The following is a 27,990-nucleotide window of genomic DNA, read 5'->3' on the forward strand; positions in this document are numbered from 1 at the left end:
GTAAGTGGGCATTGGAACAGGCTGCCCAGGGAGGTGGTGGAGTCACCACCCCTGGAGGTGTTTAAGGAAAGACTGGATGTGGCACTCAGTGCCACGATCTGGTTGACAAGGTGGTGTTGAGTCGTAGGTTGGACTTGATGACCCCAGAGCTCTTTTCCAACCCAGCTGATTCTGTGATTCTGAGTGGAGCTGAGGTGATGGGCGCGGGTCAAGGCCGAGAGGGCGCACTGAGGCGACGGGAGCGGGTTGGGACAATGAGACCCATCCCCGGCTTCCCCTCTGATCGCGCTGCCCGCGGCGGGAGCCGCAGCCCCGCCTGGCCGGGCCCTGCCGCGACACGCAGGCCCGGCCACGGGCTGCGACTGCGGGGAAACTGGCACACGCCGCGCTGACTCCTCCAGCCCTGCCCTTTTTTCATCCCTCAGCGAGCCCGCCTCCCTCCCCGGGCGGGCACCGTGGACGGCGGGACTATCGCTTGTGTGGCAGGAGCGGGGGGCGCGGGTCTCGAACCAGCACGCTGACCGGGCGGGCGGGGAGGGAGTGAACGAGGCAGGAGCGGGCGCGCCGCGCCGCGCGGTGCATTGTGGGCGCCGCCGTGATTGCTGCGGAGCCGCGGAGTGCGCTGGGAGCGGCGGGAGGAGGCAGACGCGGCGCTCCGTGTGGCACTGGTAGCGCTACCGCGGCCATCGGGGCTCCGCGGGCTTGTGCCGCCCCCTCACCCGGTGCGGGGGAGCCCCTCGCCAGCCGCCACGGGCGCAGCGGGCGGAGCCGGGCCCGGGCCGAGGGGACGCTCCCCCGCCGCTCGATAGGGGCGGGAGGGAGGGAGCGCTCGCCGGGGCCTCCGCGCCGGGCTCGCTGCGGGCTGTGCTGGGGCCTCCGGCGGGGAGCGAGGGAGGAGGGAAAGAGGGAGAAGGGAGGAGGGAGGCCCGGCCGGCGCTGCCCGTGGCGGGCGGGGGCGCAGCAGAGCCCCGCCGCCCGCAGCTTTGTTCGCCGGGCCCTCCGACGCTCGTCCCACTCCTCTGCCCCAGTCCGAGCGCCCTCCCGGTTCCTTTCTTTCCCCTCTGCTGGATATCTCAGTGTGGGAACATCGCCTGCGGAACCGACCCGCGGTGCGGGACTAGGAAACAACAGGTCTTCCCCCCACCTCTCCTCGCCTTTTCTCCGAAGTGGCACCGGCGCCTCGCTGTTGGGATTATAAATGTTTGAACTAAGACCCGGGGAACTGGAAGGAGAGCCTCCCGTTGGAATTAACAGGAGAGAAAACAAGGGAGGCTTTTCCAAATCCTCCGCAAGAAAGCCCGTGCTGTTTTTTTCCCGTGCTGTCCGCACGGTGTTTAATAATGCGATTGTGACCTGAGTGGAATTTATGAGCGAAGAACTAATTGAAGCTTCTTGCACCGCTGCATCGGACTACTTTTTTTTTTTTTTTATTTTCTCAGCACATGATTCCTCCATCCCAGCTGTTGCAGGACCTATGGGCCAGTAATAGAGGGATGGGAAGCTTAGGCAGTTTATTTTAACATTCTTCTGTTCCGGGGACTTGGCGAGTTGGCTGAAGCTGCTACTGCTTTTTACTGGATCTGCTCTTTCCTCGGCAGGTTTATTTGTTTTCATGTGCACGGGGTGTTTCGATTAAACAGACATTGGACTGGAGCTGAATGGATGCTTTGCAAGCCGAAAGGTTTTGGGAGGTAACAGAAAACTGCTAAAACAGAGAAGAACTGGTACTGCAGGATACCTGGGGCCTGTCTTCCAAGCCTTTTTGTTTTATTGAGCAAGGTAAATAGCGTAGTGGGGAAAATACAGGGCTTATCGTAGTCATGCATGAAAGCGTTACAAAGCATCTCAGACCATTCCAAGTCTTTCAGGGGATAGAGAGGACTCACAGTAAGACTCAGAATGAGTTTAGTTGTTCTTTAAAATGTTCAGATATGGGTATGAAATTTAAGGCTGAGAACAAAGTTGGTGCCACCTGAGAGGTTGAGAGAACTGCTTTTTCTGATGTGCCTTATGTTCTTGTAGGTTTGTGATGGTGAGAGAGGCTGTCTGAAGAACTAGAGAAGTCTTAGTGGTTCAGTGAGAGTGTGCAGTAATTATATTAGTGGGTTTTTTTCCATGCTTTTTAAAAACTTGATGCCTTAGCTCTGGTAAGAGTCTGTTAGAGTCTCTAAAAAGTCCTCCCAGTTTTAACAGCAGTACGGTGCTTACATTTGCATTGTTTTAACTGTGTTCATTCTCTGCCTTTAATTATATTTGCTTACCTTTCCTTTTGTTATCCACATTGACAGCTGCTACTACTTTGTAATGATTTTTTTTGCTTTATATCTTCCTTCACATGTTTTATCTCCTGAATTGGACTATTTGGATTTGCCTCTCATTTACATGTATCACTTTCACCGTAAACTTTCTGCAGCCAACAAAAGCTCAAAGTACTGTTTTAGATGTGATCTTTATGCGTTTGAAGCATTGGAAGGAACAGATAATGGTTCTCAAAATGTGCAGTGTAAGCAGTTACTGGGTTAAGTGTGTAATTTTGGGGGCAAGCTGCATGCCTTACCTTTGTGGTTTTTTTCTTAAAGATCTCGGCAGCAGTTCACGCCTGACAGAAATATAAATCCATTAAAATGAGATCACACTTTGAAATGTGGCTGTAAAAGTCTGGTTTTGCAAGAAGTCACAAGACTGATTACGAAGTGATGCCTTGATTAAATTGACTGTGTTACCTTTTCTCAGCCTTAATGAAACAGTGGCAAACACTGAGGTGTTGGCAGCCCTTACTGATTCTGTCATGGGGAAAAGCTAAGTGGGTATTATGGGCAGCACTCAAAATGCCTGTTTAGATCTGTTTAACTCGACTTTACGGTCTTTGTCTCGTTTCATTTCAAGATGATGTGTGAGGTGATGCCAACCATCAGTGAGGCCGAGATTCCCGCTGGGGGAAATGGAGGCCACGGTTCAGGTTCCCCATTACAGTCAGATGCCGATTCCCATTTTGAGCAGTTAATGGTGTCCATGTTGGAAGAAAGGGATCGCCTCCTGGAAACACTGAGGGAAACTCAGGAGACCCTGGCACTGACCCAGGGCAAGCTGCATGAAGTCGGTCATGAGAGAGATTCCTTGCAAAGACAGCTCAATACTGCACTCCCACAGGTATGGACATCTTGAAAGGAAGGTACCTTTCAATAATTTCTGTATTCTTTGTGGTGTTTTGTTGGCTTTTTATGTGTTTAATTTGCTGAAGAGTCAGGTTGTGTTAGGGGAGGATGAATCTGACTTAAGACTATCCTGAAGTGTCTGTTGGTGCTTACTCACTTTGAGAAAGGTACAAAAGCAAAGCATGGCAGCCCTTTCCCTCCAGTGTGCTTTCCCAGTTGCTGGAATTTCTTTGGCTTAGGATGAGTATGAAGTTGTATCTACATTGTATCGACATCCTTTTGTTTCACAGAACTTGACGGACTTCCGTCACTATTATTTCTTTAATGCTGTTTCTAACTGTCTGATTAAATCATGTACTGAAGAATTGATACCTGGTCGAATGAAAGGTGTTCAAGGGGGGTTTGCAACGAGATGGTCTTTAAGGTCCCTTCCAACCCAAACCATTCTGGTATTCTGTGAATATTCCATACAGGCCATTCTGACACTATTATGGACTTTTGATTTAAAACTTGAAAAGGTGAAGACTGATATCTTGTGAATACATGTTGAGTTGTCATGGCAATGTAGGAGTCTGAGTGTGTTGTTCAACCCATTTAGTTACTTTTGAAAAGTTTGGATTTGTTTTTTGGGTTTTTTTTTGTCCTGTTAGGAGTTTCTAATTCCTGACTTGGAGGATGCAGTGCACCAGCACGTGGCCTGTGGTGCTAAGTTTGTTATGTAAGGAACATAGTTAGGAAAGGTGATTGGTGCCTACAGAACTTCTTGGGTTTTATCCATTCTGGTTAAAAATAGTACAAACTGAACTTTGAACATGTTGAGAAGCATTTAGTTGTAGGCAAAGCAGAGCAGAGGCTGCTTTAGGTGTTGGTTAACTGTTGATAGCCTTGTGCTTTCTAGCATGTCCCCAGTGTCACAATGATGTTAATACTTTTACAAATGTTTGCATATCCTTAAATATATTGTAGTTACCGTTTATACCCTTTAAAACAGTAGTTTTAAACCCTTGTGTTTCACTTTCTTATTATAATGTAATCACTGTGTGACTCTTGGTGTCCTAATTGGTTCCAGCAATTACCGGGGGATAGAAACAAAAAAAAGTTATACATGTTAATCTAGTTGTGTTTCAGTGGTGGGATGGAAATCCGAAAGGAGAAGTTTCCAGCTTTTGCTGTTGCCTGTGTTAAATCATGTGCTGCAGGCAAAAATCGTTTCTTTGTTTTTTTGTTGTAATAACTGTGGCTTCTCTTCAGCCTCTGTGTCAGGTCTGCTGCATTAATGGATGCCATTAACCAGTTGTGTGACCTGGAAACTGTTACACTTGCATTTGTGGCTGAGTAGAATCACCCAAATTCCAAACTGTGCTGTTCCCCTTTTCAGTTCTCAGCTTTCTTTCCTAAATCTAGTAAGCTACTTACATGTAAACATCTCTTTCTAAACATTTTTAAAAGATTAATAAACAGTTCCGGCTTTCAAGAATGTCATAATTGCATGGCTTCCTGTGAAATCTGTAGGAAAAGCAAGTCAGTTCAGAGAGAGAAATTTTACTGCAATTTTATCTAAATACACAGCAGTGTATGGATTTTTGTAGATTGCTGTTAAAAGTACTGTTTTCATTCTGTGAAACTGCCACTTTGGTCCTCAGTGGGGCTTGGCTTATTGTGGAAGGTGACAACTGATGGTGCTTTGAAGAGTAAGAAGTATTTTATTATTATTGCTACAATCAGGAGTAACTGCTGTATTTGACAAATTTTTGTTGTTATGGTAGAGTCATGTCAGTTACTTCATGGGTGTAAATTTCTGATGAGGTGAAACAATACTTTTTTTGAAATGCTAATATGTGTTCACTGTCAAAACTGTGGTGACTAATATTTGAAACTATTCAGTTTTTTGTTAATTATTTTGAGCTGAGAGTTTTTTTTGAACTACTACCTCAAATGGCCCATTGTTTAACTGTGAATTTCAAGAAGGGTGGAAGCACGATAACTTTAAATTTATTGACAGATGTGTTATATTTTTTCAGGAAAGAAGGGATAGTTGTGTACATATTTAATTTTTTTTAATCATGGTATTTGTTTTCAATTTAGTAGATCTGTGAAGTTCAATTTAAGGAGTTGTACAAAGACCGGTATAATTGCTAAATCACTGTGTAACCAAAGTGTTATTTCTCCCTCAGACTTGACTTGTAAGAAGTCTTTGTAGTTGATTTTAGAGTGCTTTATCTTAATGAATGTTGAACTGAATTGTTTATATGTTCACTTTTCCTTATTTATGTTTTTAGCTGAATCAGCCAGTTTTAGACTGCTCTGATACTGATGAAAAATCCTGGATTTCTTCTATAGCAAAACTGTTTCTCTGCTTTTAGTATGAACACACTGAATTTCTGATGGAATCCCTGTATCAACTCCTTACATTCACTGAGCTTCTGTGTGTAAGAAAGAGGCTCAGACTGGTGTGTATATAGTTAATTACAAAATGGCAAATTAGTACTTGGGTATTTGCACATCTGGTAGATTATAAAAGCAAATGCAGGGTTTTTTTCTGCAGCAGTGATACACATTTTCTGAAGCTTCAGAGGAGCAGACTTTTCTTCCACACGTAGTGTGGTGGGCAGGTAGGAATTTTAGACATCAGTTCTAGTTCACATAAACCTGGGACAGCTATTTAGAGTAAAATGCTTTTTGTTGGGGATGTTTAATTCACTGAGAGAAGAGCATTTTAATATGATATAGATGAGCTTAATCTGTTACATTTACGCAAAGTAAAACTACCCTTTTTTTTCCTTTTTATAGACAGCTGAAAATGAAATAATCACCACTGCCTTGATAAAATAATTGGATTCTTGGCAATGCTTTTTGTTTTCTGGGAGTTACCTGCTATTACACATTACCCCAGTCCAACTGTACTCTGACCTTGGAAGATGAACTTGAAGAATCAAATTGCTGTGCAAGAACTTAATTTTATTCTTTCCAGAATTTTTCACAGAAAAAACTGAAAACGAGCTTTTTAGTTGGAGAGCTTATGGAACTTTAATGTAAACACATTCAGTTATGATTCTAATTATGGTCTTAGTGGATTTAATTATGCCTTTTATGTGCCTTGTAGAGTGTATTCTACAAAATTCAAGGTTTAAAATTTATAAATTAATCTATGAGACATCCAGGATGCTACTGTATTTAAAAGTTAAATTTTGAACCTAAGGTAGAGAGATCTAAGTGAGTACCAGTTCTTGCTATCAGGGTGTTGCAGGCCAGGGTTCATTTTGCTGGTGGAATTTCATGTAGATATTTCTGTGAATGAAAACAAGATGCTTGTTTTGGATGAAGGAGACTAGAGTTTAATTTACAGTGACTCTGATGCCTGTCACAAGTAAAAACACAATAGAATTCACAACAGCTTCATCAGGATGAAAATTTCAATGTGTATGTTAAGAATTTTATAAGCTGATGTACAAATAATATGCTTCTGTAATGCAGCAACACTTAAGATTCATCTTAATCTTGCACCTCTAATATTTTGATCTTAAATTTATCATTTTTATTTCTATGCAAGGCAAGCAAAATAGTTTTTTCTGCATTTGTGATGGTCATGTTCAGTAATGTCTATATAGGAGCAGATGAGAACTTTCAGTCAGGTGCTGTGTGTAAGTAAGAGCACTTTAATATGGAGTTAAATGTGGAAAAAAAAGCTGCCTATAATTTTGATTTGACTTTACCAGGTTGCTCATCAGATCTTAATTTTAAAATGAGTCCACAGCGGGTCATTTTTAGTTGCTTTCTACCCATAGTGAGTAGTTTATCACTACTTCACACTTCAGTTAAAAATAGTGTCAGTTTATATTAATTATATTAATTAAATTCAGGTATGTCTCTATAGAATGATCTTCCTCAGACCATCTCAGAAATTCTGTTCAATGCCTCACATGTCAGAAATACCAAAATACTTGGTCCAGAGACTGCCCTCGTGTAGTTTTGTAATGATGGACTGAAGGATTTAGTTGCCATTTTATTAACAGTGGTACTTGGATTTCCTCCGGGCAAGTTTTAAGTAATGGATGTCACAGATGTATAAGTGAGGTTTTGAATTGTACATAATTTGAAGAACACAGTTGCAGAAAGTGCATTAAGCAAAGGCCTTGCCAAACTCTGCAGAGGCTGAAATTTTCTCAGCATTGGAAATGCAGCTCCATTTCCAGTATTCACAGATGTTCAGCCTTGAGCTGACATGGCTTTTACTTCTTACTCTGGCAAGAACTGTTGCTGACCTCTAAATACCAGCCATTAATATTAGCAGAGCACTGTGAGTTCAAAAATGGTGGAGATCCAAAGGGATCTCAGATGTGTAACTGTGTGTCAGGGCAAATGTATCCTTCACTTCTGTCATCCCCTTCTGACAGCAAAGATATGACTCTGTTGCATTTTCAGACAATTGACATTTTAATCTTGTCTGTGTTGAGTTTCAGTTGCTAAACCTTGCTAAATTACTGGATAGATCTGGCTTTGCAGTTTAAGTCAAGATGGAGATAGGAGTTAATATTCAGAATTCTTCACTGACTGTATCAATAAACCTCAGCTTCCCTGGCATTTCTTTCTTTGCAGAGTGTGGAAACAGCCAACTTTTGCCTAAAATCTTCAGAATATGAAGGTATCTGAAAGTATACACTTAAATAATGTATAAATTATTTAAGCTACACTTAAATAATCTAGTGGAGTACACTGAGGACCAAGTCTCCAGCATTGGTTCTGATTTTTTAGTTTCTAATTTAAATATATTTGGGTTCGTTTTTTGAAACATCTCACCCCTGCCCAGCACACATCTGTTTGCCTATTGTTAGCAACTTTCTGTTTATACTGTGCTTTTAATTTAAGTTTTCTTTGTTATAAATAGACCTTTTAGCTAGATTAAACTTGGAATTAATTTTAGGTTGTCTTGTACCTGAGGATGAATTTTAGTGCTGTTATGATGTCCCACTTATCTCTGTAATAAGCAGATTTTATGAAGTCTGAAACTACTGGTTTCATTTTCCTTCATTTATTTGTAGGGAGAGTGTTTTGGTGACTACACAAGAAATGCTTTTTACTTGTTTTTAATAGCGAATGAGGCCCTGAAAGATGAGCTAGTGGTTATTTTTGCCTATTCCTCAGCTACTGTGTACAAATATCTGACAATGGGTTTATTAATGCTTGATTTGCTGTAGTCTAACAAACAGGCTGTGGATCTAAGTTTGGGTGAAAAGAGCTATAATCAAAACAAAGTGTTTTAAAAATATGTTCTATATTTAGAACCAGATGAACTTCACATATATGCTCATCAGTGGTAACTTGTCTGTAGCCTCTGGTACAACAGGGAGTGTGTATTTTGGTATTCTGAGAATTCTTCCTCTGCAACCTTGTATTTTTCTCAGCTCTTTTTAGGAGTGTAACTAAAAACTGCTTTGAAGAGGTTTAGTAGCAAGACTTAAAGATTCTATGTGGCTATATAAAAAAAAGAACATCTTTTGGCATTTTTTCTTACATATGAATTAAGAATACAATTCCCCACCCCCTTACAAATTCTTAGTGTTTTAATGTCCAGTGGCCCGAGACCTTGGTTTGTCCTTTCTGATGTTTATTTAGCAGGGATGAATGTTGGTTTTACTCACTACAGATTTTGAACTTGGAATCAAGAGGACACGTTTGTGTTTTGATATATAATTAACAAATTATAATTAACAGTGTTGTTAGAGAACTTGATTCTTGGGAGAGAACGTTTTAACTGTCTGATTAGTAACTTTTTTCTCCGCATCTCAAAGCTGCATTTAATGTACTTCACACTTCAATTTTGGGATTTTTTTTTTTTTTTTTTTTTTTAGTTTCCAGCTTTAAAGGAATATGACAGAGGTCTTCCTGTAAGCTGCTTTTGGCAATTTAGGCAGCTTAAGTCACTTGAAGTCTGTAAGGGTGACTGGAATCTGTTGACATGTATTAGAAAATGCTTATCACAATCTCTTGTGTATATGGATCTCAAGCCACAAACACTGAGAAGGGATAAATGTGTGTTGTGTGAGTCAGGTAATCTAGGTGTTCAGAATTTTCCGAGTGGATTTTTTTGGGAGCCTGCCTATGGATTCTCCAAGTGTAAATGTGTGGCAGTTCTTGCCAGGAAAAATATTTTCCCATTCTCCAGAGCTCAGAGAGGAATTATTATTTTGCTGCCGAATGGAGCTGAGTTTTTTGTTCAACTTGACTTTTTCACAGAGGCTGTTTCCACATTTTGTGAACTTCAGATGATGGTGTAGTGAGCTGAATACATATCTGTGGGTCACTTGAGGAGATTGCTCTCCTAGTTGGATATTCAGAGTTGGAATACTGTGATGCCAAGTTGAGGTTCATGCTCACTTTCATTCTGATGTGTTGTTTTCCTTTAGGTTCTCTGTAAGTTGTTGGGAATAGTTGGTTAACTTGTTTTTTTTGCCTATGACCTTTATCTGTTTCAGACTTTACCTTTTGTTTCATGTAAGCTCTGCTGAAAATCAGCTCCTTTTCTTCTGTTTGGCCTGACAAGGCTCTGTGACCTGTTCCTACTTTTTTAAAAAGAGAAGCTTTGTTGCTTAATCTGTTCACTTGCTGTTCCACAGTGGCCTTGAGCTTTGCTCATGTGTTTATGTTCATGTTTTCTACTCAGGGTATGTTTTGTGAGGATAGGAAATAAACAGAAATATAATTTTTGTTAGATCTGAAATATAGGATGACTATTAATGGATATATATGAATAAGAGCAGGCAGCATCTTTTCCTATAGGTCATCTGTCTTCTGGTTATGCTATCAGAGATATAAATACTCAAAATGAGTATTTTGTTTTAGAAATTCCATGAAGTGCACCAAGATAAGGCAAGTGCACAAGATTCAATGCCAGGTTGGATGGGGCTCCGAACAACCTGGACTAGTGGAAGTGCCATGGGCAGGGGGTGAAATGAGATGGTCTTTAAGGTCCCTTCCAACCCAAACCATTCTAGGATTCTGTGATTCCTAAATAAAAATGTCCTTACACTGCCAGTGTATAATTAGTTATCTTCAGGACAGATTTTAAACAAAGACCATCACTTGTTTCAAAGGCCATGTGGAAAAAAGCTTGGAAAATTTGATATATGTATCGTTTGAGTTGTATTAAAGGGTAAAAAGAACTTCCACTTAGGAAACAAGCATTTTTTATTTATTGTGGTAGGAAAATGGGCAACTCTTAATTTATTTTTCTAATTTAATTTTATTTTATTTATTAATTTTTTTAATTTAATTTTTAATTATGCTCTGAGCTCTGGGTAATTATGCTCTGGGTATGCTCTGAGCTGTGTTGTGCCTTACTCCTATTGCTGGAACATCATAGAATTTTGTATCTAATTGTATAGAAATATTCTCAAGCACAATGGTTGCTTTTTTTAATCCTACTTCCCATATAAATGCATATAAAATTTGGGGTTTGGCCACCAAAATCCTTGGTGTAAAGGCTAAAACTTCTTTTACGTGGAGAGGGCTCACTCAAGGAGGAACGTAAATTCCTGTTGTTTTAATGGTTCTGGATCTATGGTTAGCTCAATAAGTAGTCACCAGTTTTATTAAGCTGTTTTAGTATGATTTCTGAATTTTCAAGTACAGTCATGAAAAGGGGGAGAGATCTGAAAGCAGAATTTCTTGTTTTATTGTGTGCTTCACAGAATGCTTGATATGGAAGTTTTCTCTCCGTGCAAAACAAAATAAATTTAAAAAAGGAGAATTGGGGGAAAAGGGAAAGGAATTCTTATCAATGGCAGGGTTTAAATTGTGGATTTGTGGGTTTGAGTTGTGGGGTCTCAATTGTTTTATGTGAACCTCTCACAAACAATTTAGCAATATATACTTTTGCCAATAGAATGTTACAGTCAAAACTCTCGAGTTTTTGGGTTTTTTTTGCACTCCTGTCCAGAATTGGGAAATCTGCAAGCTGACATGCTGGGATTCCTGGGGCTCTTTCACCTATTAATGAACAGCACTGGACCTAAATTCTGTTACTGGCTGTGCTTTTCACTGTAATTTGTGCTTGTGGATTGGCTGTTCCCAATGGGAAGCTGAACTCTGCAATTTCATATTTAACATTCTACTGTTCTTCCTTCTACTGGGGATTTATGACATGGACTACTTTGGAAACTCAGAAGTAAAAAACTTCTGATATAAATCAAAGGTGATTTAAAAATCTAAACGAGATTGTTTTGTTAAGATTTACCCATAGTACTGAAATTTCTTCAGATAATCTTATTATGGATATAAAAGATGACCCTGCACCTGAGAGAGCGACAGGAACAGCAGAGCGTGTGTGGAGTGTGATACTGGATGTGTGGGTGAACCTGATTGGGGTTTCTATATGTTTATGCATGTGGAAGGTAAACTCCTAATTTCAGATTATCCCTTCTGTTTACTCTACTACATTTGGGTGAATGACTAAAAGTTTGGTTTAGATAATTTCAGGGATGCCTTGGGATACGATTATGAATCTTTTTTTTTTTATTCCTGAGTAATATATTTTTCATACACTATTATCACCTTTTTAAACTTCATAGGGAAGGGCTTGGAAGGTCATAACATTCTTTTAACTTTATGTTGCAGGTGCCTCTAGTAATTTATTTCTTTTAAAAACACACAGTTCTTGAGTTTTCAGAGTGGTCTTTGGAGACCATAATCTTCCAAAAGCTGAGTCTTTGTTTCAAGAAATCTGGAATTGCTTTATTTAATGTAAAGTGGAAATAGAGCAACTTTTTAGGATTTTAGCTCTCACTGCTTGTCCATGCAGGAAAGAAACTGTCCTTTTCCCCTCCTGGGATCTCATTTACGCACCTCCTTTATGTTGCTCACCAATCCATCTTTCACTTCAGCATTTCTTACCGGTAACACCGTATTAACAGATTGCCCTTGTTTTTTATTAATTAATTAACTAATTTATTATGTCTTCTCTGCATTTTAGTGTTACTCATCTCCTTGGTTCTCTTCTAGGATGCCACATGTTTTCTGGGACCAAGTACTTATCAAGTCTGACACTGTCCATTATGGAGATCTTCTTCTGTGGCAGACAAAAAATTACTTTGAACTTTAAAAAAAGCTTCAAATTCCCCTATAAACCAGCTCTTTTATGCTTAATCTATGTTGCTGAATTAAGTTTTTATGGTTTTTTTCTGTGTTTAAGTACCAGACTTGTCTGTTGTAAGACTTGAGAGTGTGCTCTCTTTGTGTGGACTTTGGAGTTGCCTTTATTTGTGAAAGTTGAGCAACTTTTCCATGGAATGGTCCAGTAGCATTTTTCAGAACATCACAGATTTGGATATCTTTAGGTTCAATACATCCACGTAGCATGTAAACTGGGGTGATAGGGTACAGAGAAACAGATAAATCAAATATAAAGAGCTGTAAGTTGAATTTCCTGCTGAAGGCACATATCTGTCCTCATTGAATATGACTTGCTTAAACAAGTTTGAAAATAGGAGACTGAAATGTTCATCACTTGACAAAAAAATAAATATATATATATAATAGGAGAGCACTGAGGGGGAAGTACGTGTTGGTGCTTGTTTAATGAGGGTGGCTTGGCCAGCCTTATTCAGATATTCCCAAGCATTCCCTTTTAACAGAGTGTGAAAAATGTACTTTTCAGCTACTGGCCACAGAACTAAATCTGAAACTGGAGGCTGAGATGAATGATTAGAATAGGGCAGAGCAGGGTGTCACAGCTGCTGCTCACAGCTTTTGCAAGCAGGAGTATCTTGTCACTGAAATAATCTGCATGATGGGTCTTGTCCTGGGTCTATTTGTAAAAAATAGTAGAGTATTAGTCATGTGAGGGTTAGTTTTTAAACACACTGGAATGCAATGTGTAGGATTAAATAATTTTTAATTAATAAAAGTCATAGGAGTTTAATATTTAATGCCAGCTGAGCCAGACTTGTGCTGTTTCTTGTGAGTGCAGTATGTTTAGTGTTGAAGTATAGAAAACTACATATATTTTTTCTTGCCCTAGTAAACCCACAGTTCAGTGTTGTTTACAATCTTACTATAGCTTTTGCAGTAGCTCCTCAGTTCCCAAAATGGAGAGTTCCAGAAAAGTTGCTGGCCTTGTTAAATTTTCCCAGCATATCTTGCAGTTGTTTTCCAGTTTGGCATCTCTGAGGAGCATTGCAGGCTGTGAAATTCTGTGAAGTCCCAGGAAATCTTGACCAACTTTGTGTGGAGAGGAAAAACTTCAGTGAAGTTTCTCTGATATCATATTAAAGATGGAGACTGGTTTTGTCCCACACCTTGTCAAACTGGTAGTGCAAGATTCTTCCTCTTTAATGAAGTACAAGTGTATTCTCTTTTTGCCATGGTTGATATGGGTGTGGGGAGGTTTCTTCACTGCCATAGACTCCAGAAATGGAGATGCCTAAAGCTACAACTAAGAAGTTGTGCTGCTACTTACTTGTATTAGTTATTAATCCAAATAGACCAAGCTAGAGCTGCAGGAATGTGGTAATTCCTTTTGGGAAACCCTTAGAATTCGTAGATTCAGAGTGTCACTGAGAGACATTTGTTTTTCTAACACCCCCCAAGTATTGCAAACTTATTTCTTGGTAAATTAAGGTATTGTTCTGGAATATTGGTAGTTGGACTCCTACAGTATTGGGAAGGATTACTCTGTTATTGACCAGTCTCAACAGCTCCAGTTCCGCACAAAGTATCCATACACATCCCAAGTTGAACAGCCTGTTTTTCCATGATGACTGAAGTTTTCCTGATGCATATTTTAGCTGGTCTTGGGACATTTATCCAAGTCAAGCAAGCTTGGTATGGTTCTGAATACTTTTGTGCCTTATCTGCTGTTCAGGGGGCGTATTCCTGTACATCCCAGAGCAGCTTAGGTGGAACTCTGTGTAGCCACCGCAGTGAAGTGATTCTGGTCATGTGATGGAAGGTTTTCTTCTGCCATTGCATGTGAATAAATGCCAAGTTTCATGCAAGTCTGAAGTTCTTCTGTATTTCCCTGCTTACTGGAAGGCAGCTGTTACTTTACAACTGTTGTAATGATTCAACTTTTGGACTTCCCTACTCAGAGGATCCACGGTGTTGCCTGAGGAGGGGCAACATTTTTAAGTATTTTACAAACACAAGTGAAGAAAATAACTTGAAACCAGTATTTCCAATTAGTGTTCAGTACGTTCATTTCTTGTTAATCTTCTGTGCATTCTGTTAACTTGGGGGGTTGAGTTCACAACTCATTTGAGTATTTGGAGAAAGCCTTGGGGGAAAAAAAACCAGGTACTTTGGTAGAGTTTTTCACTGGTTGATTTGTTGCACATCTGTAGCTTTAAAAATGGTTTAAAAGGCTGTGGTAAAAATGGGTTGTATCTGCTCTGGGTTAACTGAAAATTACCCTGTGTGATCTACCATACTTTGAGCAAGCTGTGTTGATTTGCTAAGGCTGGCGAAAAGATTAACAAACTATCTGTAGAAATTATGGATTCTGGAATGTTTTGATGATCCCAAGGCTGGCTGCTCTACGGAAGAGGCAACTTTTAAGAGGAGTAACTGGATGAAGTTTTCTGACTCGTTTAAACTGCATGTTCTCTTTCCTTAATTTCACAGACCTAGGAAGAAGTTGCAGGATGCAGCTGTGGCTTAGTTTTGACTTCCAGCACATTACCAGCAAACATTCTTGTTTGCTAGCAAGTCCAGAGATCTAGACTTAGATTTAGAGTCTACAGTTCATGTATAACTTGTATTCACTGTGGAGGACAGAGATCTGGCTGATGGTGGAGCTTGGAAGACACTCGGAGAGCGTCTTGTGTCCCTTGCAGTGCGAGTACAGTGTGGGATTGGGACTCCAGCAATGCACAAAAATCTGTTTTTGCATGAGGCTTTTCCCCTACTCTTGTGTATGTAACAGCACTGTTCTGCTGGGTTTAGAGCAAATGAAATGCTAGGGTTCAGGCAGCAATGGTTCTGCCAGCCTGGGTGGCATTAACTACAGGCTATAGTTAATGATTTGAGTGGAGGTGGCCCCTGTTTGCCTGTCTTCCACCTGTGCTTGCTTCGCTCTGTGTTACAGGGGTTTGCAGGCTCACTTCCAGAATGTTCTGTTGAGTGCATAAAGTGTGAGCATTGATTAATGTGGTGGAAGGAGAACCTCTGATCCTTTGAGGAGTGAGAGGCTGGATCCAGCCATGTTTGGGTTCTGATACTTTTACCCATCCACGTTCCAAATAGGACACGTCTCTCCAAAATGTGTTAGATCTGGGAAGGGGAGCTACAGGAGGGAGAACATGGAACTGATGTGTTTCTACCTCCCTTTTCCTGTTGCTCCTGCATGCCTTTTGCAAAGCTGCCAAATACCACCTTTCTTCATGTAGTGCTTTGTAGTCCAGGCTCAGTGAACGCTCTGCATAAATTTAAGCAGGATGGTAACTGGAAACCCAGTCATTACCATGGAGACTTGGTCTTGCTATAAGCTTTCCCATTTTGCTCCTGGGCATATGTTTGGTACCTGCTGGCTGTGAGTTTGGAGTTCTTTTTGGCTCTTTGCTTGTGAAAGACCAGGCTGTGGATTCTCCTTTCAAATCCAAAGAGAGCTGGGAACAAGGAGAGTTTCATTCCAGAGCAATAACATTATGCAACTGTAAACACGTTAAAACTTAATTGCCTGTTTAGGATTGAGCAGTGTTAATGACCAAGCCTGGATGGGTCAATCCAGGAAGGAAACTTGAATATTGTACTAAAAAAGAGGGCTGAGATGATCAGATGGGTCAATCCAGGAGGAAAACTTGAATATTGTACTGAAAAAGAAGGCTAGGATGATCAGAAGTTCCTCAGGTTTAGTATTTAGTCAGCTGGCAGCAATATTCACTTGAGTATTCTCATGCAGTTTTTGATAGAGGAAAAAAAAAAGGTATGTTTTTGAAGTCAAGGAAAATACAGACTTCTGAGAGTTAACCAAAGGTGGTATTAAACATTTTAAATATCTCAATGCCACTAGTTGGGATGGGAGAGTTTTTTTAAGAGTAAACAAATCTGCACCTGGGTTTTGGTAGTTGTCTTTTGAGTTATAAAACATCTTATGCATACACAGAAATAGGAAAGGAGGTCAATACACTAATTATATAATGAGCTCCAGTATATTCTCACTCAGCTCTAGTTGAAAAAACAACTACTTTAAGCATGAAAAGCCTTTCAGTGTTCTGAAATGCAAGAATTTGACATATCCATATTTTAATTATTCTCTTACACTTTCTTTTAAGTTGTTGGGGTTTTTGAGAACAAAATATAGACTTATTTCATAGAACTGTTTCTCTTACTGCTTGAAATAAGTTTTATGATTCCAGGTTAGTAAATCCAGGCTGCTTGATACTTGAAATTAATTTCATGAGGTGAAAAGCAAAATATTTTTCTTTACAACACTCCAGGCTGATTTTTCTCTTTCCCATTAGCACATGCCAGAGATATGGAAAGGTTGAAAGCAATCTGTTTTATTACGTGGAACAGGCCGAGCATAATGTGTGTTGGTGGTTTGTTTTTTCTGGATTTGTTGCTGTTAAAGTGTGTGTAACTGTGTTTTCTTTGAGGGCTGGATTTAATGATGAAAACATATCAGTTCTTTTCAGTTTTAACTCTCAATACCCTTGAAGTATTTCATTGTTTTGATTCTTAGCCTAAAAAACCCAAAACAAAACTGGTTGAACCTAAATTTGCTTGTTAGGAACTTTCAGATATATTGGGGATCTTAGTCCCTGTGTGCACCCTAAAACCCTTGAAGTGAAGTTACTGTGAAATACCCTGTTAAGCTTAAGTATTTAAATTTTCTTTGATTGTTTTCCTTAAGAGTGTATATTTGTCATTTCCATGCATGCATCATTTGGAATAATTGTGACTTACATGTGGTGTAAACATCATGCTGGAAACTTATCGCAGATCCCACTGGTTTCCATCCCTGATGTCCTGCACTTTCCCCACTTGTTCTTCTTGTGCTCCTTTCAGCTGCTCAGCTTTGTGAGTGGGTTCTTTGATATTCAGGCTACAAAACAGAATGACAGTAAAACAAAATATTACTTGGAGATTAAAGAGATAAATTCTACTCCTATATTTCTCTCAGAGATATTCCTGAAGATGCAACAGTTGCAGCTTTATGTTTCTGTTGCCTGAAGTTACTACTTTAAAAGTAGTATTTCAACAGTGGTATTTTACAGTACTTTAATAGTAGTATATTCTTTGATGAACTGAAAATGTTTGGGGTTTTCTTTACATATCTTTCCATCCTTTATATGTTTTTTGGCCGTGTTGTTGCCTGTAATCTGTGATTCCTTATGCACTCACAGGTGTTGCATTTCTTGTGGAATAAGGTTTTTTTTCTTGATCAAATTCCAAGAAAATTTACAGTTTGTTGTCTATAGAGGATCCCTAATACACATCTTATATTAACAGACTTCCAGGGATTACCCGTGTTCCTTTCAAGTTTTTCCCCCTAGGTTAAATATAGTCTTCCTCTCATCTAACATTTATTGGTTTGTCATGTACTATCTGTGGAGCCTGTAAATTATGTTCGTAATAACCATGAAGAAAACCTGTTCCCTGAAAGCTGTTAATGTTCCTGGACTGGGATCTTGGAAGTACCCAAGTGTCTGTCAGCTCACACATCAGAAATGTGCAGGCTTTACAGCCAGGCACCAGTTGATCCAATTTTTGAAAGGATGTTTATATTGTAACCTCAAAAATATTAAAGGTTGGAGGTCAATTCTGAAGGTTGGTGGAGAAGAAGTGTTCTTGCTTTAAAAAATCATGGAGTTTGTGAACAAAAAAAACCCCTGAAGATGTATTGCTGAACAGGAACAAATTTACTTGCTTGATGTAGCTTTTTGTTGAGAGTATTTATTTCTGGCAGCAAGAGATGTGTTTGGAATGATGCAGTTGGGTCAGAAATTGACTTTCTCCAGTAAACATTTCAGTTTAGTGTAGCACATGGGTGTTTGCCAGAATGTTCTGATCAACAGGGAATATTTCCCTGGAAAATTCAGTGCTCTCTCTTCTGTATGTGCTCTGAAAGTGCTTGTTGTGAGTGCCATTCTAGTCAACTTGTTATTTTGAGCAGAACTGATGATCTCAATCTTCTTAATTACTGAAAAATAATCAGCTTTTTGGATAAGTAGGAAAGTTTCTCAGGATTTTTCCTTTTTCCTTTAATTCTTTCTGTACATTCATCTAATGCCGAAGAAGAAATTATGAGACAACTCAGAATTTTTGGAGATTATAAAGTTGCAGATAGTTTCTCTCCTGAGCTGCTTGGGGAAATCACAAATTGTCTACCAGTGGAGGTAGGTATTAAAACTAGAAAAAACATATCTTTTGGCAGTGTCAGCTGAAACTAAGGACATTCAAATGTTCTTTATTAGGCAGTTCACGGGACTCAAAGCAACTGTATTTTGTCAAAACACCCAGCAGTGGAGGTTATTGTGCAATGCCAGAAGTTCATGCCAATGTGTTTTTGCAGCAGCAATATAAATTCCTGGGTGCTCTATTGTTTTGGGTCATCTGACAAGGGTGATGGTTCGTGTCAGAATTGATGTATTTGTGCTAGAGTTTATATTTGCACACAAGTATGCAGTGGGATAGAACTCTCTGTGCTACAACCATTTGAGGAGTGAATAGACTTCCTTTCAAATACACAGCTGGTGAAGCTCACACAGAGTCCTGGAAAGTCTCACAGGTGGGATGTTGAAGGTATAGGAAGAAAAGTTTGGATGTCAAGGAACAGCTTGTAGTAGAGGCAATTTTTCTGTCAGCTCCAGTGAAGCCTGAAGTAGATTTTTCTTGATTTACTTGCACCCAGGACCCTTTTGTAGTTGTGTGTGTAAAAGTTCCAGTAGCTGGATTTACTTTTTATTTTTTCTCCTAAGTGTATTTCCAGGCCATTTTGAATTAATAGGCCTTTCTTTTTTTTTTTCTTTTTTTTAAAGAATGCAAATAAAATACTGCAGTGAAATATTTATGTGTGTAATTATGAAGTGTGGTAGAGAAGTCATTTTTTAGCTGTTGAAAAAAGAAAATAAATTTAGACTTTTTGCAGTTATTTGTTGATTAACCAGGAGACTATACTGAAACTTTCCTCCAATAAGCAGGTTTTTATTTAGGAAGAGGGATTATAGGGGTGGATTCTGCATCTGTGAGGGTGGGATTACTGTCTTTACCACTTTTAAAAGCCTCATACATGACTAATTCCAAAGGAGTTCACTGTAAGTATGTAATGCACAACAGACTTTTTGTCTCTTCAGTCACGTGTATTTTAGAATAAAGTTTTCCCAATGAATCTTGGAAATGGCAGTGTCCTTGGACTGTGTCTGGCTGTTTTAGCTGCAAGTTAGATTTTGCAGAGTGTAGTGTAATTGGTTGATGTGGCCTTTTGTTTTTAAGCATGTGCCTCCTGCCACTTTGAATTTTGCTGCAAAACAGCTCCATCTGAAGCTTTCACTTGACATGCAGCTACTATCTGTTAAACAGTATATTTTGCAGAGTTTGAAAAAATTAGAGAAAGTGTTTGTGCACATGGTGTGTCTCCGCTTAGGTGGCCATTTGTGGTGTTCACCTTGTCTTGATCATCACCAGTTCAGCTGTACCAATCCATTGTTTATTAAATAAGTCTCTTGTTTGTTAGATACGTCACTTGTTTATTAGTGTTTTCCTTATTTTACAACAAAAAAAGACTATTATTTACTAATATTTCAATGTTTTCTTATCTAAGTGCTTCTTAAGTGTTCACTGGCCATTGGAGTGACAGATGCATATCTATTTTCACATCCTAAGTTGTGTTGGTAACACATGAGGTTTTTTTCCATTTCCTACAAGCTTTTTTCTACAACATGGACTTGTTCACATTCACACCTTTACTTTTTGCATTAATTCTAATTGCCAACATGGTTCAGATTACAACTTAAATTATGCCAGAGTAGGTAGGTAGATAAGGTTATGCTCTGTATTTGCTTCTAAATGTGGTTTATAGTTGTACCTTTTATTCTATTCAGGGTGTGCTCTGTGAGATGATAAAACATTTAAATGCTTTTTATGTTGAATATTTTTAGTGAGGCTCTTGATAGAGAGCAGAAGTGGTGTAGGAAGGAGTGGCTCTTTCAGATACTGCTATAATCATTTCCTGACAGAAACCCAAAACTGTAAAAAGGTTCTCTTTAATGTTGACTACTCTGTATTCACTGTAGTAATAAACATGCAGTAACTGTTTGAGTTACCTCAGTTCCTGTTCCCTGATGACACTTCACTCTGTACTATTTCACTTTGGTTGAGCTTTGTTTGGTGAGATCTTTATTGAATTTGAAGGATGAGCCTTGTGAGGGCTTTGAGCCCAAGGGCTCGGCTTTGAGAAAATTCTGATTCTAATCCTCTGAGATTTCCAGCAGGACCGTAGGGAAAGCGCTGCTTCAGTTCTGTTTTGTGAGACTTGAAAGAAGGCATAAATGAAATTCCGGTATGTAGCTGTATTCTGGTAGATGGCAGGGTTATGCATTGTCTCTCACAATTACATCCTGACTTGAAGTTTATCATGTTTTCTGATTTCTTTATTTTACTGGGCTCTGTTTTATTTTGTCTCCCTTAGCAGTTTAAAAAAAAAAAAAAACAAACCCAACAAACAAAACAAATACACAAAAGAAACAGCTCTTTGAAACCATAAAAAAATGCATTACAAACATGTTTTTCCCTTTGCTTACCAGGGAAACCCCAACTCAGACAATTGCCTTGAGAGACAAATGAGTTTTCAAAAGTACTGGTCAAACATCTTTTGTCTTCACAGGGTTTTTTTTTGTCTTTACAGTTTAAAATGTTTGAACCTAAGCACACTGTAAATTGTATTGACTGTAGTCATCTGAATGCTTCAAGAAATTGTTAGGTGTTCGCATGAATCCACTCTCACTGTATCCTGATATTTCGGTCTGGTTTATTCCAGGAATTTGCAGCACTTACAAAAGAGCTCAATGTATGCAGGGAGCAGCTGCTGGAAAGGGAAGAAGAAATCGCTGAACTGAAAGCAGAAAGAAATAATACCAGGGTTAGTTCCTTGTCTTCTCCAAGCTCACCATTGTTAAAGAATGGAGGAAAACACTAAATGTTGAATTTGAAAAGCTAGAAGTGTTTCTTTCCCCCATATTTGCACATGAATCCCCGTGGAAGTGCAAATGTATGTTGATTAAGAAAGTTTGGAAGCTTATATGCACAGCTCCAAATGCTGCTGTGCTGAATCAGGAAAAGCTTGTAAGACTGCACTGTGTCTGCCATTCAGCTTTCTGGTTGTGAAAGTTTTGTAATCACACAGCTCCTGGGATCAGAGGAGCAGAGTGAGTGGGTTGTAGGGATCTGTTTGAGCAGCTTATGCTGCTAATGCAGGTCAAATGTTAAAAACAGGTCCTTACTCTTGATACAACGTTCTTTGTCTCTGAGATTTGAAGTTTAGAGCTCAAAACTTAATGTTCTAGGAGGCAAAGTTTTCTGCAGCTTTTCGGAACAGGAATAAACATTGTTCCTTTTTCTTGCTTTAGCTGTTACTGGAACATCTGGAGTGTCTTGTCTCCAGGCATGAGCGATCTCTGAGAATGACTGTGGTGAAGAGGCAAGCTCAGTCTCCAGCAGGAGTTTCTAGTGAAGTAGAAGTTCTCAAAGCACTAAAATCTTTATTTGAGCACCATAAAGCCCTTGATGAAAAGGTAATGAAATATTGTGCTTCATCCTGTCCCCTCTTTTGTGTGGGCCATTTTGTGCTAAAGCTGTAGAAATCTCTGAACTGTAACTACATCCAGTACCTGCTCTCCTAAATTAATGTGGAAATAAATCGAGGTGCTGTGGTTGATTCTAGTATTTCATTAGCTCTGTTAATGTAAACTCAGCATGGTTCAGGGGCAATATATTTGCTGTAGGATTGCATACAGTTGCTTAGCTCTACAATATCAGAATTTAGTCTTTTGATTATGTAATATAAGGAAGAGAGAAAAGGAAGAGAGGAATCTGCTTACACTGTGATATGAAGCTGAATTAAAGGAACCCCTCCCTTCAGCTGTGCCTGATATTGGCAGCAGGATATGCAAGTCCTAAAGTTCACTGTGAGTTTTGTTGCCAACTCACAGTTTACCTGACTTTTGTGACCCTTGGATATAAAATCTGGCAAATTACTTTAGGCAGAATTCTTCTTTTTAAGCAGAAATAAGCAAAAGCCTACACACTCTGTGCCTTGCAAAAGAACAAGGAAATTCTGGGCATGTTTAATTCTTGCCTAAATATACAGGTCATCTTGAAATACTGTTTGCTTATGACAAAAAAGGAAAAACTAGATTTTTAAGATACACATTATTTGGCTATTTTTTTGTGTTGTAATTAGTACTGACTGCAGATTAGGCAGGTGTAATGGAAATAGTGTCATTTATTATCTGAAAGGGCATGGCAGTAAATGAAATTGATTTCTTTCTGATTTGAATGATTTCAAATAATTTGAAATTACCTTTTCAGGTAAGGGAGAGGTTACGAGTAGCACTTGAAAGATGTAGTTTATTGGAAGAAGAACTAGGTACTACACATAAAGAGGTAGGTTTCTGTCTTAAAAGTTAAGTCTTCATATGTGCATTGTGGGCAGTTTAGTCAATATTAATAAAATACATAGTAGTTTATTAAGTTTCACTTTCGCTTCTTGCTATTGGTTTTTTGCCAAATGGAACAACAATTAATTTTTAACTCGGTTGCTTTGAAAGAGCAGGAGGGGAAAAAACCAAACCTCAACCCTCTGACACCTCCTGCCCCCCCCCCAAAAAAAACCCCCAACAAACTCCAAAAAGCCCCCAAAGAAAACAAAATAAAAGAAAGGAAAGAGTTCATATGGCTTTAAAATAAGAATTTTTGGGTTGCAGTGGCCTAAGTTGGGTACCTGTGCTGTTTTATTAATAAATACTTTGCAGTAGAATAAGTAATTGTTATTTTGCTCCTTTGCTTTTTCAGCTGTTTCTTATATTATTAGTGAGAAAGAAATTGACTTGAAACATGTGTGTGTAAACTTCTCTTTTAGTTAATGATTCTGAAAGAGCAAAATAATCAGAAGAAAACACTTCCAGATGGGATGCTGGATATAAATCATGAACAAGAAAATACACCAACTACAAATGGGAAGGTACAGCTATTTACTTGACTTCTGACTTTTAATCATTACCTGTAACATTTTAATTTTAAATTATAATAAGATATTTTTGCATGATCATCTAATTAAAAAGTCTTAGCTACCACAATTTCAATTTTTGCAGTCTATCCAATAATAAAATTATCCTTGTGGAGAGGTGTTTACAGGTGAGTAACAGTTTGTTTTTCAATCTTATTTGTAACATGCCAAATACAGTTGATTTTTTTTTTTCCTGTTTAATAGAGATCCTCTGATGGTTCTTTATGCCATGATGAAAACCTTGCTAAAGTGATTGAACTCCAAGACATTATAGATAAGCAAAACAAAGAGCAGACACAAATGAAAGAACGTCTCACTGCTCTGTCCAGCAGAGTGGCAGAGTTGGAAGAAGATCTTGACACAGCCAGAAAAGACTTGATAAAGTCTGAAGAAATGAATACAAAGTTACAGAGAGATGTACGAGAGGTGAGGAGAGAGCTGACAGAATTTGGGGAGTCCCAAATGCAACTGCTTTATCAAATTTTAGTCTTATTGGTGCTCAGTTGAACCTTTATGCTTTTGAATGTCTTTGTATTGATAGATGAGAAGAAAATAGTTCAGGGCATGATCTCTTTCTTTAATATAAAAGACCAGTTAAAATAAAAGACAATTTATCTTCACGCTAAATCTATGACTTAGATATTTCATTAATATATTGGACATTTAACATTGCAAGCTTTACCATGTTCTTGAAAAGATACTTGATCTTGTCATAAAAGCTAAGCTTATTCATAAAGTTTAAATTTTTTAAAGATGTACATAGAGGAAGAATCACTTTAATTTCAGTGCTGTCATTGATAGTTCCTGATCAGTCACTAATCTCCGAGGTCTCGTTTATTGCAGTGTACTGTAATTAAGTAGAAGTTAAATAGGGTGCTTAGTTAAGTCCAAGAACATTCTCTGACCATCCCCAGCACATCAAGATTTGCTGTGTTTGTACCATTGGGTAAGGTAAGTAGCAGATCTGTGGCGTAAGATAATAAAGATGAGTCTTTTTTAATCATTCACTGTTTTAAAAAAGTAATTGAACTTGTAAGTGAGGCTCTTCTTTCTACTTCATTTTATACAGAGAAAAATAACAGAAATGTCAGATTTTTTTAATTTTTATTATTTCTAGGATTTGCCCCTCAGTTTGATCACAAAATAATTCTCTCTCGTATTCTGAATTCTACTTTGTATCTTGCACAGACTATGGCCCAAAAGGAAGACATGGAAGAGAGAATTACAACTCTTGAGAAACGCTACCTCGCTGCGCAACGTGAAGCTACATCTGTGCATGACCTCAATGATAAACTTGAAAATGAAATTGCCACTAAAGACTCCATGCACAGACAGGTTGGGATTGGAAATAAGATAAAGTGCATTTTGCTCGGCATAAAACTGATGGAAATAATTCATGTTCATGCTCTACTGAAGCACTTTGCTTTTAGGAAGATAAATGTCATTTGTAATGGGCTGTTGGTTGTGATTGTTTTTCAGTAATTGGAGTTGTTCATTGCAGAGTTTTACCCTGGGAATGAAGATGACACAGTTTTACTGGGAAGGGGAAATGATTTAGAGAATTTCAGTGCACTTCATCATGGCTTTTGTCCCTATTAGTTGTGGATTTTTAAGTTGTTATATGTGTATCCAAACATCTTTAGCTTTGTGTGTAAGAATTACTCATTCTAAGCTGAAACCTTTTAAAACTTGTATAGTGTGTAGTGATTTTTACAGGCTATAATAGAAGTGAGTGTTGCTTTACTGGGAGTGGAAATTTGACATATGCTTGACAGGAAAGTCCAGCTTTATAAACCAGAAATGGTTGTTTAGCCAATCGCTTTCTAATTAGAGGCAGGCAACCTTTGGTCAACAAGAGAAGTTCCTTTTGATATAATTCATAAAAGTAGTTGTACACACTTGAAAAAAAATTAAATTTTGCAGTAATATGCACAGTGTTATTTAAAATATGGAGGAATTTGTCCCTTGTCTTAACACAGCCTTGATGTAGAAGATTCACAGCTTGTTCTTTGCTGCTTTGAAAATTAATTACCATTTTTAACCCTAAGCATTTTTGATTGCGATCCTGTGCAGAGTGAAGATAAGAACAGGCAATTGCAGGAACGACTGGAACTGGCTGAGCAAAAGTTGCAACAGACCCTGAGAAAGGCTGAGACTTTGCCAGAGGTGGAAGCTGAGCTGGCCCAGAGAGTTGCAGCACTTACAAAGGTGAGGCCCCCTGGACAGTGTCCTCCAGACTCTGTTCTCCATTGGTCCCACTGCATGAAATCTGGTGTTAGTGTTGGCTTTGTTACATTCTGGTTTTCCCACAAATAATTCAGAAAATATTTATCCCTGTTCTCTCTACTTTTTCCGTTCACCTCTCTGAAGACACTCTTCTTGATTTTTATTTTTATTTTAAATTTTTTTTTTTAAATCTCTGCTCTTTGGAACTTGAGCAGGTTTTCTGTTAATGATGTTACATTATGAAAATGTCTCTCTGAATTATTACTTTGGTGCTCTTTATTAAAATTAATTCAATGTTAGGCATAAAATCCTTCTAAACATGAACTATTTCTGAAGGGGAAACCCAAAATCCTTTCACTGATAACCAACTGAAGAGTATGGGGAGCAAGAGAAGTAATGATACTAATAAATATCAAGGTTTTTAGAGGGCTGCAAATGAGCTAATGAAGTGTGAAGAATTATATTTAGTAACAGCAAGTGAGCCTTTTCAAGTGTGTGTGTGCGCTTTCTTTGAAAGTCTTAGTTTCATTTCTTTCCCTGTTATTTTTCCTATCCCTAACTGGCTCTGTAGTCTGACATTTTGTCTCCTGGGAGATCTGCTGCTAAAGATGCAAAAGTGTGGAACTTACCACAAGCTTAGGAAGGTAGAATTTGTATCTTAGTCCTTGTTTCTGCTTGCTGCTTTCTGCTTGTCATGGGTACTAACACAGGGTCCATCTCCAGACAAGAGAGGAAAAGCTGAAATGCACTAGTTTTTATTTTCTTTTTCTTTTTTATTCTTGGGGATGTGAATGACCTTCTGCTCTTGCAAACTCATTTGCAAAGAGTAGTGGATTTGTGGTGAGAGGTTTTCCTCATTTTGCTACTCGCATATGAAACCCTTGCAAGGCTTTTGGTTACAGAAAAGCATCTTGTTTTGTATTTTGTGTTACCATAACTGGCGGTTAGTGCACAGCATGTTAGAAATATTACTGTTCTTCAATGTTTCTGTGCTTTTGAAACCTTAAAAAAACCCCACCCAAATTCTAATTTTGCTTTCAAATTGACAGGCTGAGGAGAGACATGGCAACATTGAGGAACGACTGAGGCAGATGGAAGCACAGCTAGAGGAGAAGAATCAAGAGCTGCTAAGGGTATTGTACATAATTTTGACCAAAGATATAAGCTGAAAGTAAGAATTCAATCCCCTTCATGGCTGCTACTGTTCAGCAAGCTGGTTTATTTCTCTCTTTAAAAGAAAGCCGGAGTTTGGGCTTGGCTGATATTGGGAGATTTGAGTCACTGTACTGTGTCTCACCTTAAATCTCAAGGGCAAGCTGAAAGTCTGCCATGAAAGTTTGAAAATAGAAAATATCCAATTACTATTCTTAAACTCTATATATATTCACATACTCAATAAAATATATTCAATATTACTGGTAATATTACTATTACTATTCCTATCTGATTACTGTTCATACTTTCTGATGTAACAGAGATCAAAACTTGCTGAATTAAATGACTATGGAAAAATTGGTTTCGGGGTTTATAAATAATGGAATTAATTCTGAATTCTGTTTGGTTTTTTGTTTGTTTTTTTAATATAGGCTCAGATTTTCAAATTTCGATTTTGGATCAGTTACTAAACCTGTGAAGTGTCCCTTATACTCCCTCACAGAGTCCTGGAGGTCCATCCAGTATTCCTCTCTGGAAAAATATACTGTTAAAGAAAGCTTACTGCCTTTATAAACCTGGAAATTGTTATAGACATTGAAAATTTGAAGTTATTTCAGTAGCTTTTCTGTATCTTAGGCTAGACAGAGAGAGAAGATGAATGAAGAGCATAATAAACGTTTGTCAGAAACTGTTGATAAGCTTCTGTCTGAATCCAATGAAAAGGCTCCAGCTGCATCTCAAGGAAAGGATGGCTGCCCTAGAAGATAAGGTAACAAGTCACATTCCAGCACATACATTAATTAGTATGCTCAGAATTCTGTGATTTGTGCAGTTTGCACACATCTGTAACTTCAGTAAATAAATATGAAATCCTTATTAATAAATAGTTTCTCTTAAGGCTGTTTTTTAGTGTGGATTTTGAAAATATGTACATAAAATTCAAGTTTTTTGAGACTATCCCTGGGCATTGCACTGCAGTGTTGAGAAGGCATCTTTTAATTTTAAGCAACTTTATCCTTTCCTGGTTGATTGGTGTGGATTGCATAAATAGGCTCATCCAGTATAATACAGGAAGCCTAAAGAATTAGGACTAGAACTTTGGCCTTTTTAGTTCAGTTTCTTTTGTTTCCCACTGCTCTTGGCTATACCAATTCCCCTGAGTCCTTGTGGGATTCTTGCAAGTTGAAACAACCTTGTGTTTACTTCCCAGGTAGATCATTTTGGGACTCATGTGAA

At 38.6% G+C, this 27,990-nt stretch overlaps 1 protein-coding gene across 1 annotated transcript in view; it reads left to right on the top strand.

Moving 5' to 3' along the window:
- The first annotated feature begins 656 nt into the window (after window positions 1-656).
- The window catches only part of PPFIA1 (PTPRF interacting protein alpha 1), a 54,440-nt gene continuing 27,106 nt past the window's right edge, over window positions 657-27,990 (top strand). The window contains 15 exon segments of the mRNA XM_032692372.1: window positions 657-1,779; window positions 2,414-2,503; window positions 2,887-3,150; window positions 21,127-21,228; window positions 21,716-21,880; window positions 22,677-22,751; window positions 23,227-23,328; window positions 23,578-23,799; window positions 24,562-24,708; window positions 25,447-25,581; window positions 26,171-26,226; window positions 26,228-26,243; window positions 26,649-26,732; window positions 27,391-27,474; window positions 27,476-27,523. Coding sequence (XP_032548263.1) covers window positions 2,453-2,503; window positions 2,887-3,150; window positions 21,127-21,228; window positions 21,716-21,880; window positions 22,677-22,751; window positions 23,227-23,328; window positions 23,578-23,799; window positions 24,562-24,708; window positions 25,447-25,581; window positions 26,171-26,226; window positions 26,228-26,243; window positions 26,649-26,732; window positions 27,391-27,474; window positions 27,476-27,523 — 1,551 coding nt within the window. The 5' untranslated portion in view covers window positions 657-1,779; window positions 2,414-2,452.

The sequence above is a fragment of the Chiroxiphia lanceolata genome, chromosome 6 (genome assembly GCF_009829145.1).
Source record: "Chiroxiphia lanceolata isolate bChiLan1 chromosome 6, bChiLan1.pri, whole genome shotgun sequence".
Lineage (NCBI taxonomy): Eukaryota > Metazoa > Chordata > Aves > Passeriformes > Pipridae > Chiroxiphia > Chiroxiphia lanceolata.